General features: G+C 37.9%; 1 protein-coding gene across 5 annotated transcripts in view; it reads right to left on the bottom strand.

The window, feature by feature from the left end:
* Positions 1–14183, bottom strand: part of SLC12A6 (solute carrier family 12 member 6) — a 91322-nt gene that overhangs the window by 33610 nt on the left and 43529 nt on the right. For 3 of the 5 annotated variants that reach the window (XR_006782994.2, XM_045815672.2, XM_045815691.2), the window contains exon 2: positions 10771–10815. The exons of the other annotated variants lie outside the window; for them this stretch is intronic. Coding sequence is in view for 2 of the 3 variants with exons in the window: in XM_045815672.2 (XP_045671628.1) it covers positions 10771–10815 (45 nt within the window). In the remaining variant the exon portion in view is untranslated. The remainder of the gene's footprint in view (positions 1–10770; positions 10816–14183) is intronic. 5 annotated transcript variants of the gene reach the window in all.

Genomic DNA, 14183 nt, shown 5'->3' with positions numbered 1-14183 from the left:
CAGAGGGAGAGGAAGAGGGAGAATCTTAAGCAGGACTCCATCTCGCGACGCTGAAATCATGACCTGAGCCGAAACTTCATGACCTGAGCCGAAACTAAGAGTCAGACACTTAACCAAGCCACCAGGCCCCGCAAGAAAGTATTTAAACATATATCTATGGTTTATAGTTATCTTCTGTAAAATAAATTACTCCCAAATTTAGTCACTTAAACGCACACTTTTTATCTCACAGTTTGTATGGGCTAGCAATATGGGCACGGCTTAGATGGCTTCCTCTGCTTCAGCCTCCCATGAAGCTCCAATCAAACCTCTGCCAGGACTGTGGTCTCATTTGAAGATCCACCTCCAAGCTCACCGACATAGTTGTTGGCAGGATTCACTTTCTTCCAGGTTGTTGGCCAAGGGCCTCTCTTGGTTCCCTGCCACGTGGGCCTTTCCATAGGACAGTTTACAGCATGGCAGCTGGATTCCCTCAAAGCAAGTCATCAAAGAGAGCGAGAGAGAGAGTACAAGACAGATGTCACAGCTTTTTTGTAATCTCATTTTGAAAGTGACACTGCTTTTGCCATTTTCTATTAATTAAAAGGTGTCATTAAGTCCAGCCCTCACTCAAAGGGCAGAGGCTGTGATCTTGGTCTATAACAAAAGTTGTTAGAATTGTGAAAAGATAAATTTTTAAATCCTTCCAAATTTAGAAATTAGAGAAAATCCACTGCAAAACAACACAAGGATCAAAGATTAAAATACTTCAAAAAATTAAATGACAATAAGGACATTACCTATTGAAACTTGTAGGATCCACCAAAAGTAGCACTTCAATGAAAAGTTATTGTCTTAAAGTTTTACATTAGCAAAGCAAAAAGAATAAAAATTATTTGAACTAAGTACCTATTTTAGCAAGCTAGAGGGAGAGCAGAATAAACTCTAAGACGGTAGAAAATATGACAATAACTATACAGCTGTCCTTTGGTTCAATATCCTTTTCTGTCTTTCAACTGTCCATTTTTCCTGGGTCCTTACGTTTTGGGGAGATCTCTTGTAAACAGAAGATAGCTTTATTTTTAAAAATCTGACGATCTGTCTTTTTTTTTTTTTTTTTTTTTTTAAAGATTTTATTTATTTATTTGACAGAGAGAGAGACAGCCAGCGAGAGAGGGAACACAAGCAGGGGGAGTGGGAGAGGAAGAAGCAGGCTCCCAGCAGAGGAGCCTGATGTGGGGCTCGATCCCACAACGCCGGGATCACGCCCTGAGCCGAAGGCAGACGCTTAACCGCTGTGCCACCCAGGCGCCCCGACGACGATCTGTCTTTTTAATGCCAAATTTAGTCCATCAACCATAGTAATTCATATGATTAAGACTGGATTCTACCATTTTAAAATTTCTATTTGGTCTTTTTTCTTTAGGATTCATTCTCATTTTTTCTCTCTGGATTTTTGGTTTGTTTTTCCCTTATTCCATTTGTTCTCTCTCCTCTTGGAGTTTCCACATTCTGTATCTATTCTTTCAGTAATTACTTTTGAAATTTTACCACATATTTTACTTAAAACAAACTGTAAAGGGGCACCTGCGTGGCTCAGTTAAGCATGGGCCTTCAGGTCAGGTCACGATCCCTGGGTCCTGGGGTCGAGCCCTGCATCAGGCTCCCCGCTCAGTGGGGAGGCTGCTTCTCCCTCCATCCCTCCCCCCGCTCATGATCTCTCTCCCCCCTCAAATAAATAAAATCTTAAAAAAAAACCCCAAATCTCCCAAACTGTTAAGTGAGTTTAAACAACAGTCTGTCATCCTCCTGAACAACAACAAAGACTTTCAAACACTTTAGTCTCTCTCCTTAGATTCGCATATTACTGTTCTGTCCAATATTTCTAATAGCTTATTTTATTATACAAATAAGACACTAAAAAATTTCATAGAGACAGCACTGACTTGGGTGAAGGTCCACGTTTACCATTTTATTTGTTCAATATTTTTGTTGCATTTCAGAGTACTAGTCTTCTGGGATCATTTCACTTTTACTTGCAGAACCTTCTTGAGAATTCCTTTAGAGGAGAGTTTCTCAAACTCAGCACATAATTATTTGTTGTGGGGGATGTCCAGCGCATTGTAGGCTGCTTAAGAGCATCCCCAGCTGCGAGTCACTAGATGCCAGGAGCATCTCCAGTAGTGACAATCAAAAAAAGACTCCAAACATTTCCAAATATCCCCTGGGGGACAAAGCTGTCCTCAGTTGTAAGCTGCTAGCTTAGAGCAAATCTTATGGTGAAAAATGTTCTTGGCTTTTATTTAGCAACGACTGTGTATTTTGACCTTATTACTGAGTGTCTGCCTAATAAGCACAATTCCAGGATGTATAAAAGCTTTGCAAACACTTTGAGACAAGATTTGTCATCTGTTTTGCCACTGAGAATTCTCCTGTCATTCTGCTGTCCCTTTGATGATCTGTATTTTCTCTCTGACTGATTTCAACATCTTTTCTTAGGTTTCTGCAGCTTTATGAAGATATGTCTAGGTGCAGTTTTGCTTCTGTTCTGTTCACAAACCCCTTTTTCCCTGCTTCTAATCGGTTACCTTTATATTTTATATCAATAGCTATTTTTTTCTTTTCTACAAGTTCCATTTGTCCTCTGTAAACAGTCTTTCATTCCTGAGTGGTATGTTCATCTTCCTAACTGCACCTTTATTGATTTAGACATTTAATATAGTTTTGTATCACAGACTCAGGACCACTTCATCCCTCTTGAGGGTTATATGAGTAGGAGTCCCAGATCCAACACACTACTTCCCTGATGGTTCAATAACCTTACAATATTGTTGCTATAAAAACCTGGCTTCCAGAACAATCCTGCCCCATTCTGCTGCCTGCTGATCCAGGCCATGTCCTGACAGCTCGGGCTCCCCTTGCTACAGCCCTGGCACCTTTATATTTGGGGCCCCTGGAGTCTCAAGTTTCAAATGCAACCACCTTAACTTTCTGGCACTTTGGTCCTAGATATTTCTGGCCCGACTCTGCTTGCTTGCTTAATTTTTTGGGGTGGAAGAATATCCCTGGAGACTTTGCCTACATTTATGAGACCAATGATGCCTCCAAGATAGTCTTATCAGGGTCTACATGCGGAGGTGTTGGGAATGTGAGGGTTCCACAGAGCTCCTGGTCAATCATGGAAGATCAATCCTTTCCAGGAAAAAAACAAAGTTCTCATCAGGAGTGGTTAATGGAAAGGCAAGGATCAATTCTCAATCTCAGCTTCCTGATGGGAAATCATACTGCTTCAAAAGTATAGCCTTAAAAAAAAAAAGTACAACCTTCACTTTCTCTCTTAAAAAAAGGGGGGGGGTGGCACGTGGGTGGCTCAGTTGGTTAAGTGTTTGACTCTTGATTTCGGCTCAGGTCATGATCTCAGAGTTGTGAGATTGAGCCCTGTGTTGGGCTCTGTGCTGAGCCTGGAGACTGCTTAAGATTCTCCCTCTCCCTCTGCCCCTCCGCTCACATGCTCTTTCTCTCTAAAAAAAAAATTAAAATAAATAAATAAATAGATAGATAAACAGTAGAGCCTTTCAGAAGTCTGGATCACTACTGTGACCTCAGGAAATCTCAAAAGGATGGAAGTTCTAGAGTGTCTGAATAGTAAATAAGTTTTACTTTGCAGGAACCAAGAACCAAATCCATATCCTAGGGCTGTCTTAGGATTATCCAGAATCCTAAAAGAATTCCTTTGGAGGATACCTACTGAGACTAATCCCAATACTGCTATGAATTAAACAGTCCATCAGATCATTATGCTGGTTTTTTCCCCCTCATTTTACTATCCAGATAATGCTAACATTACTGGTGTTTCACTGCACAATTCAAACAAAACCTGATAAAGTGCGATTAATTCTACTACAGATTTCAGACTTCCATCTTTTATGGCATACTTTTTTTTTGTAAACAGAAAAATGGTATATCAATTGTCTTGCTCTTTATAAAAATTTTATTGTTGTGGTGCCATTATCTCTACATTGCTCTACATTACATTTTGTAATTTGCCACTTATACTACAATTTTGGGCTAAGATAAATAAATCTCAGATCCCTCCCTTAGTCTCCTGATTTTGTCAAATGGTCTTTGCTGATCTGAGGTAGGCAGAACAAGAGCAGCAAATGTACTTAATTTCCCTTGGCACAGGTTTGGGTCTGAACTATGTGACTGTGTGAACATGAAAGGTTGTCTCAAATGTTATAAATTATGTTTCTGATTTTACAGTGTTTGAATAAGCAGTCAAGTGAGAGGCAAACATTGTAACTGACTGCTGTATCTAAGTCAATAGCTTACTCTCTTTTTTCTTTACCATTTATTTGAAGAAACCACGTCATATGTTCAGTAGAGTTTCTGATATTTTTTTAAAGATTTTATTTGAGAGAGAGAGAGAGAGAGAGAGCAAGAGTGGGGGAAAGGAGGTAGAGGGAGGGAGAAGCAGGGTGCCCGACACAGGGCTTGATCCCAGGATCCTGAAATCGTGACCTGAGCCGAAGGCAGACACTTAACTGACTGAGCCACCCAGGCGCCCCTAGAGTTTCTGATTTTGATGATGACATCCATGTGATACCGTGTAAATGCTGTTCTGTTTTTTTGTATTTCCTATATATTGCTAATTAGGTCTAGAGGCTTATCCACATTCAGTATTTTTAGGGGAGAGGCAGGAAAACTTCACAGTGGTATTTTGATCTTCTGTCAGGAGGTACATGTCATTGGATTTTCTTTCTTTTTGAGATACTAACAACTGTTGGTAATTAATGACTAAATCCATTAATTTATGAGGGATTACAAGGTGGTGATACTCTCTTCTATCATTCTTCCTTTATTTACTAGCTGAAATACTGTTTATAAAGAGGCACTCCTTCTAATATACTATTTGGTTACCCATTAGTATTGTTAAAGGACTTCATTCTTTCCTTTTATTAACCAATTCTCAGAATAATGAATTGGTTACCAATTAGTTTTTTAAAGTATCAATATGAATTGATGAATTTATATATTGGATATATTTCAAATGAAATTCTTCTCCTGTATCAGTTAAGATGATTCATTCTTTAATCTTTTTTTTTTTTAAGGGGTGGGGGGGAAAGGGCAGAGGGAGAGGGAGAGAGAATCTTAAGCGGGCTCCATGTCCAGTGCAAGCCTGATGCGGGGCTTGATCTCACAACCCTGAGATCATGACCTGAGCCAAAATCAAGAGTCAGATGCTTAACTCACTGAGTCACTCAGGTGCTCCTAATCTCCTTTGGTTAACACACTGAATTATATACATTCATTTCTTTTTTATTATGTTCATTTAGCCACTGTATAGTATCTCATTAGTTTTTGATGTAGTGTTCAATGATTCATTAGTTATGTATTAACACCCAGCGCTCATCACAACACGTGCCCTCCTTAATACCCATCACCCTGTTAGCCCTCCTCCCACCTTATACGTTGATTTTTAACAGTAAAAACAATTAAAACCATGTATTTCTAGCAGAAACCCGAAGTGCTCACAGGGGTAATTTTAAAAATATATATTGCTTGATTTAGATTGCAAACATTTCATTTAAGACATCTGTATCTGTATTCAAAAGTAAGACTGGCCTATACTTGTCTCATATTGTCATTGCTAAGTTTTGGTATCAAAGTTATGCAATCCTCAAACTGAGTTGGGGAGTGTTTGTTTTCCTATTCCCTGAGGGAAACTGTGGAAGAGGAACTATTTTTCATTCAATGTTTGGTAAAAATTGTTGTAAAAATGCTAGGGCCCACTGCTCATTTGCTTGTTTACTAAAATGTTTTAAGTTAAAAATTACACACACACACACACACACACACACACACACACACACACACACACACAGAGTTCATAAATCGTAAGTATACAGCTTAAATCTTTACCACAATAGCAGTTTCACTCTTCCATACAGCACCTCAGCCTGACCCTGAGTTTTACAAGAAATCTGATGAGTCAGTGGGAACAATAGATACATTAAAATAACTGCACCCTATTGACAGGAACAACATTTAGAAGGTCTGAAAGATGCTATTATAAATTCCATTCAGCAGGCAAGACAACTGAAGCAGTTTCTAACCTACCAAGCCAAATTATGCTAAACAAGATTTTTTTTTTTAAGATTTTATTTTTAAGCAATCTCTACATCTAAGGTGGGGGTCAAACTTGCAACCCTAGATCAAGAGTCACATGATCCACTGACTGAGCCAGCCAGGTGCTCCTAAGCAAGACTTTTATCGAGAGCTGGCAAGATTTTTTTCAAAAGATTTATTTGACAGAGAGAGAAAGAGAATGCACAAGCAGGGGGATCAGCAGAGGGAGAAGGAGAAGCAATCTCCCCACTGAGCAGGGTGCCCGTCACAGGGCTTGATCCCAGGACCCTGGGATCATGACTTGAGCCGAAGGCAGACACTTAACCGACTAAGCCACCCAAGTGCCCCAAGAGCTGGCAAAATTTTAATTCAAGCTACCAATGCCCTTTCTGTAAGATGGTTAGAAAATATAATTTAAAAATCACCTTTCCATCTTTTGCAAACTTTTTTTTTTTTTAATAACCCAGCCTTTTAAGGATTTTGAGGCTGTAGCTTAAACAAAGATACTCAGAGGGGTGCTTCTCAGTAAAGCATGCAACTCTCTGGTCGTGAGTTCAAGCCCCATGTTGGGTGTAGAGCTTACAAGGAAGGAAGGGGAAGGGAGGGAGGGAGGGAGGGAGGGAGGGAGGGAGGGAGGGAGAAAGAAAGAAAGAAAGAAAGAAAGAAAGAAAGAAAGAAAGAAAGAAAGAAAGAAAGAAAGAAAGAAAGAAAAGAAAAGAAAAAAGAAAGGGAGGGAAGGAAGGAAAGAAAGGAAAGAAAGAAAGGAAAGAAGGAAGGAGGGAGGGAAGGAAACAAGGGAGGGAGGGAGGGAGAGAGGAAAGGAAAGGAAAGAAGGAAAGGAAAGATACTCAGGATGGGACACAGATGGTAGTCATAAAGAGCATGAGAAAAAAGGAGAATATAATCTTATCTAATGAACCTCAGAGGAAGCACCCAAGGTAGCAGGATGAACTTACCTGAGAATCTAGCCAGAAGACTCTGGATAAATTCCCAGGTTAGTTTAAAATTGAATGCAAATATAGGTTGCCAAATGAGACTGATGTCTGGAGCAGTCTCTTTGCAAAATATTAGGGTTTCTAGCTAATGTCTTCTTCACAATCATATGCCATTTCTTTTTGCCCACAATTTTTTTACTATCTCTTACTACAAGTGCTTCATTGGAAACAAAATCCAGCTTACACTGGAATGGCCCCAACTCCCTTGACTGTCCATTTCATTAGCTAAGTCCTTCCCTACCTCCATTACACACATGTTCCAGGCCAGATGACAAACCACTCTCAAATTCCTCTGCTTGTTAGCATTTATCAGAGACACAGCAATTTAATAGTTTGGGGGGGGGATCTGTACTTTTCCTGGTCTGCCCTTCAATGAAATCTTAATCATTCCTCGTCCAAATATGAAATTTTTATATAGAGAAGAATTTTGAACAGTCTAAATAAGCTATCCAATATAAAAGTCTAAAAAAAGAGAACAATGACAATCACAATATCACAAGGCTAAGACCCTTATGATCAGATTTTAGCCAAATGTTTATGTCAAACCATTTACCTAACAAATATTTATTGAGTGTTTAGGATGTCAGTTACTATTCCAGCACATAAACTATCTCAAAGAAATGAGAATTAAGATCGGAAACTTATGGGGCACCTGGGTGGCTCAGTCTACACGGCTGGTTTTGGCTCAAGTCATGATCCCAGGGTCCTGGGATCAACCCCTGCCTCGGGCTCCCTGCTCAGCCGGGAATCTGCTTCTCCCTCTGCCTCTGCCTCTCCCCCCAGCTTGTACTCTCTCTTACTCTCTCAAATAAATAAAATCTTAAAAAAAAATTAGAAACTTATGTCCTTGACAGAGAGCAGAAAAGGAGTATCCCAGTTTCTTCAACTAATACTCTGAACCTGTAATAAGCAAAGAAGTCAAGTACTTTCCTTACTTTGGACTTTTTGAGAGCTTATATCTTCCACAACTGCTTTGCCCATACTCAAACAGCAAAAAGTTCACCAATGTAAAAAATCAAAAAAAGTCTCAAATCAACCCACATGCACCACTGGTGAAAATGTAAATTGGACTGACCACTGTGGAAAACAGTACGGAGGTTCCTCAAAAAATTAAAAATAGAATTACCATATGATCGAATGATTCTACTACCGGGTATTTACCCAAAGAAAGTTAATTTGAAAAGACATATGCACCTCTGTGTTTGCTGCAACATTATTTACAACAGCCGGACTGCAGGAGTAACCCAAGTGTCCGCCGACAAATGAACGAATAAAGATGCAGTATTATATGCAGAAAGGAATATTCAGCCATGTGCAACAACACGGGTGGATCTAGAAGACGTTGGACTAAGTGAAGTCAGGGCAAAGAAAGACAAATACCACATGATTTCACTTGCATGTTGTATATAAAAAGAAAACAGGGGCACCTGCACTTAATTGGTTAAGCGACCAATTATTGATTTTGGCTCAGGTCATGATCTCATGGCCGTGAGATTGAGCCCCTCGTCCCACCGTGGAGCCTGCTTAGGATTCTCTCTCTCTCAAAAAAAAAAAAAAAAAAAAAAAAACCAAACAAAACAAACACAAAAAAAGGATTCTCTCTCTGTCCCTCTGCCCCTCCCCCCCAAAAGAAAAAAAATAGAAACAAACAAAACAACCCTCAAATACAAAGAACAAACTGGTAAGTTTGCAGAGAGCAGGTGGGTGGGTGGGGTGGGCGAGATAAGGGGGGTTAACAGCATAACCTAGAGAGAAGGTGAATGACTATGTTGTATACTTGAAACTAATGTAACATTGCATATGAACTATATTTTCTTAATTTTTAATAGAAATAAAAGACACAAATACAAACTTCCAGTTATAATAAGTAAGTCATGGAGATGAAAAGCACAACACAGGAGAGATAGGCAATAATCCTGTAGTAACACTATATGGTGACAGACGGTGATTACAGTTATTATGGTGAGAGCCTGAGCAATGCACAGAATTCTCCAATCAATGTATGTACATCTGAAACTAATATAACACTGCTGTATGTTAATTCTGCTTCAATAAAAACAGAAACAAAAAACCCAACAACAAAAAATTAGCCTCAAATTAAAAGACACACACACACACACACACACACACACACACACACACACACACACACAATGGCTGTTAATATATTTAAAATCACTTAACCTCACTCATGATTAAAGAAGTACAAATAAAAACTAGAGATGCCGTCTTCATCTGTTAGGGAAAGACTGATATCTGCTCTTTATGAAACGGATGTATTTTTTTAATAGTTTTTATTTTGTTATATTAGTCACCATACAGTACATCCCTAGTTTTTGATGTAAAGTTCCATGATTCATTATTTGCGTATAACACCCAGCGCACCATGCAATACGTGCCCTCCGTACTACCCTTCACCGGCCTATCCCAATCCCCCACCCCCTTCCCCTCTGAAGCCCTCAGTTTGTTTCCCAGAGTCCATAGTCTCTCATGGTTCATTCCCCCTTCTGTTTACCCCCCCCTTCATTCTTCCCTTCCTTCTCCTACCGATCTTCCTACTTCTTATGTTCCATAAACGAGTGAAACCATATATGTATATCCTTTGACCAAGGAATTCTAATGTCAGGAATTTTTCCTTCAAATACACTGGCAATGAGAATGCAAGACTATATGTACAAGATGTTCACTGTAACACAATTTTTAACAGAAAAACACCTTGAAATAAGTAGTCGAGAATAGGGAACTGGCTGTGTAAAGTCAGAACACAGGAATACAAGGGACTACTATTCCACAACAAATAAAGGAAAAAGTAAATCTTTGTGTACTGAAACGATGTGTCTAAGATAAAATGTCAGGTGAAAGAAAGGAAGTCGCAGTCTGTAGAGTGTAACCCCGATAGAAAAACAAGATAGTCATACATAATAAGAAAATGTGTAACTAAAAATTTCTAAAAGAATTTCCAAGGAAGTGTCAATAGTAAGTCCCTCGGGGGATTGAGGTGAGGTGGTGGGGAGAAGAGATACTTCAGAGGACTTACTTTCTTTACATATACTCTTTGTAGTGTCTGAATTCCTCACCAGAGTATGTTTTATTTCTGTATTTTACATTTTATAAGTTCTGAGATGTTGTGAAATTCCTGTTAAATAACAAGCTTACTGAAATTTAAATATGTGATCCCTAGAAGAAACAAATTTATTTCCATCACTTATTAAACAGATAAAGAACTGGAACATCAACTTCTACATCTTGGTTAAGCTCATACTGTTTATGAAATACTTCCAGTAATTAAAAAATGAGGGTAATTAAAAGACCAAGAAAAATAATAAAAATGGCAAAACAGCTGCAAAGCCCAAGATATTATAGAGTATTATACTATCTTCTTGACAAAATTATCCTGGAAAAAGGAAGCTCTAATTCTTACAGACTTTATTTTTAAACATAGACTATGTAAATTACTTTTAAATGTAACTACATTGGGCCTTAATAATCAATTGTAGAAGTAGTTTCCTAAAACTTACCAAGTTGGGAATAGAAACAGGAGGAAAAAAAGTTGAGCAGTGAAAAGCAGAAAAGGAGGGGATAGAAAAAGAAGTGGGAGTAATGTCTGTTAGTATAGGCAGGAAAAGGGTGACTTTAGAGATAGTCAATCCCCACAGTAATACTATACCTAACAGCTGGCTGTGTTCCCCTGTGATGGAGTTCTGACTCGGGTCTGAAAAACAAACAATTGAAAAGAAAAGAAAAAATGAATGACCAAAACAAATAATTTCTTGAAACTCAGCAACAAAAGTCAACCAAGAAAATAAGCAAAAAAAAGTTTTCTAATGCTCAAAAGACATTAATAAAAGGATAATAAAGATAGAATAAACTATTATAAAAAATAATCACACAGCTTTTTTGAAAAGTTAAGCAACAGAATTACCATGTGGCCCAGCAATTCCACTCTTAGGCATATACTCAAAAGAACTGAAAACAGGGACTCAAAACAGACTGTATGACAATGTACACAGCAGCATTATTTACAATAGCCAAAAGGTAGAAACAACCGAAGTGTCCTTCAACAGATAAATGGATAAACAACAATGTGGTATATACATACAATGGGATATTATTCAGCCATAAAAAGGAAATGAAGTTCAGATACATGCTACAACATATATGAACCTTGAAAATATGCTAACGGAAAAAAGCCAGAAAGAGAAGGACAAATTTTGAATAATTCTGCTTAAATGAAATTTTGAGACAAAGGTAAATTAAAATTATAATCACACAAATTTAACCAAGCGATAGTAGTTCCATAAAGTAGTCTGATTTGGGGCTTACCACATGGGTTACATTTTCTCTTTAATGGCAAAGGAACAAATGGCGCAGCAGCTCAAAGTCGGGACATAAGTAAAGCACTGTTACTACTAGCAGGTATATCCTGATTCGTCGACTTCATGATAAAATGACTAAACTGGCTTTTATAAATATCTAGTTCTTCTAATCTATAATAAAATTAGTGGCACAAGTTCCTAATGCAAGAGATATTGACAATCATGATTTCACAACTAACCACCTGCTTATTTTAAAGGCTTGAAAAACATTAAGGGCTAAATATGGAAAAGACTTTGAGCTCCACTTTCCTCAAAGATTAAGTCTCTTGAGATACTGAGGTTTACATATGACTTCCCTGAATGTGTCTGGGGAATAAAAATAACTTTACACAAGGGGGTCGGTGAACAATAGGAAAAAAGTTACATCTTTTTCACTAACCTCTAATTGAAGTTTAGCGTTTTCTCCAAGTGCGATGTCAGCAACAAACTACATAAAAGTACCCATGCTTTGTCAACAATAAATATGATTTTTTATATCCCATTGTAATTGTTATATATATCTGATAATACCACTTAGGTACGATAGTACTTTGAAATCATGGTAGTAATGAAAAGGCTACTAGGTCTTGTTCAATGCAGTGATAAAAAAGCACTTATAGTATTAGATCACAAACTTAATATTTTGATAACTGTATTTTAATATAAGAGGGTTCTTTTTAATCCTATATGTATATGTATTTATATGCATGTTAATACTTTACACATTTAAAAACATTACTCTGAAAAGGAATTTGCAGACTTCAGACTGCCAAAGAGGTCCCAGACACAAAAAAGATTTAGAATACTGTTTTAAACAAAATTCAAATAATATTTTTGATGGTGTTTGTAATAAATGTTTTTTATATATAATTTAATTAAATCTAACACTTTAAGTATCCCATATAGAAAGAATCAGTAAGAGTACTAAACAAATTCTATACCTGATGTATGGTACATATCATAGTTTATGTACTCTAATCAAGGAGGAAATGAGGTAGAAACCTGGTTGATACAACTAAAGTTTTAAATGTTATGTGAATATTTTAAGATCTATTTTTAGATTTTCTTCCTTAATTTGGTTTTTAAAAAGATATTCTAAAATTTTATATTCTCAGTATTTTCCACCAAATGGATTTCTAGTTTTTAAATTTAAACTCATCTTATTTTCTATATAAACAATATGGGTTTGTGCATAAGACAAAGTAGGAATAACAGTTCTACAGTACATTAGTGTATTGGATTCACCTGTCTCTCTCTCTCTCTCTCTCTCTCTCTCTCTCTCTCTCTCTCTCTCACACACACACACACACACACACACACACACGATAATTTGGGCCCTATCATTACAGAGAAGCAGGTGTAAAGGTAGCATGGAAGGAAGAGTACACAAAGAACCACAGAATTTTAGAACCAGAACTATGGTCATCATCTATTTCTACTCTAATGATTCCAAAGGAAAAACTGGAGAAATTACCAGCATCATTTTTCCCCCTAAAATCATACCAACAACCTTTTCAGGATTCTGATTCTCAGATACTGTCATTAATAGGAATGCCTTTTATGTATGTTGGGATGGGGCAAACTTGAGGACCTCTTAATATTTATAGTTGAGGGGTCGTTGACTAAGCACCTGCCTTCAGCTAAGGTCATGATCTCGGGGGCCTGGGATTGAGCCCTGCATCAAACTCCCTGCTCAGTGGGGAGTTTGCTTCTCTCTCTCCCTCTGCTTCTCCCCCTTGCTTGTGCTCTCACTTGCTCTCTCTCTCTCTCTCTCAAATGAATAAAAAAATCACTAAAAAATATTTAATGCTGTTAATAAGTGGCCAAAGACACAGCACACTACTGTCAAAAGAGAAAGCTTAGAGAGATTGTCTTAATCTTTTGAGGGCCTATGTTCATGTTTCTTGGTACTCTGTAATTCTAACTTTTTTGTCCTAAAATGAAGAATAGCCCAAAACAAGTTATTTGGGGGTGCCTGGGTAGCGCAGTCGTTAAGCGTCTGCCTTCAGCTCAGGGCATGATCTCGGAATCCCGGGATCGAGTCCCACATCAGGCTCCTCCGCTGGGAGCCTGCTTCTTCCTCTCCCACTCCCCCTGCTTGTGTTCCCTCTCTCGCTGGCTGTCAAATAAATAAATAAAAAATCTTAAAAAAATAAAAAATAAAACAAGTTATTTGGAATTGCCAGGGAACCTATGAGTAAAAATAGAAAAACATCTCAGATAACTCAGGCAGAATACGTATGATTTTAGATGGGGAAACAACACATGATTTTTTTCTTACAACCCCCTTCTATACTATATACTCCCTTGCCTTCTAAGCTGTGCCCACATGCCATACATGCATTTTCTAGTCAAGCCAGGACGCTTTCTTCCTTTGAACACCCTCCTGTGTTTGAGATGAGTAGAAATAAGTCTTTTGTGTAGTTCCCTACAAGTTCAACTTAGATTTCTGTTTTTCATTTTTTATTAATTGAAGGAATGCAGGGCAACCTTTACTTAATTCTTATTTAGTAATTTGAAGATAAGCTCCAAGTACCTGCAAATACTTTACTGATACACATAAAACCAAAACAAGGGCAAATCTAGGAGTAGAGAGGTTCCGAACCCATGAGAATGAAATTAGGCACACCTATAAAAACCACAGTTGGTAAATGGGTTTAAGTTGAGGTTTCTGGGTATGCAATCCAAATTGTGTGATCGACATGGTAACACAGCTCTGAGACAT

This window comes from Ursus americanus, chromosome 36 (genome assembly GCF_024610735.1).
Source record: "Ursus americanus isolate L20-20 chromosome 36, mUrsAme1.1.p, whole genome shotgun sequence".
Taxonomy (NCBI): Eukaryota; Metazoa; Chordata; class Mammalia; order Carnivora; family Ursidae; genus Ursus; species Ursus americanus.
The sequence above is the reverse complement of the archived record's forward strand: the minus strand, read 5'-3'. Positions and strand labels throughout refer to the sequence as shown.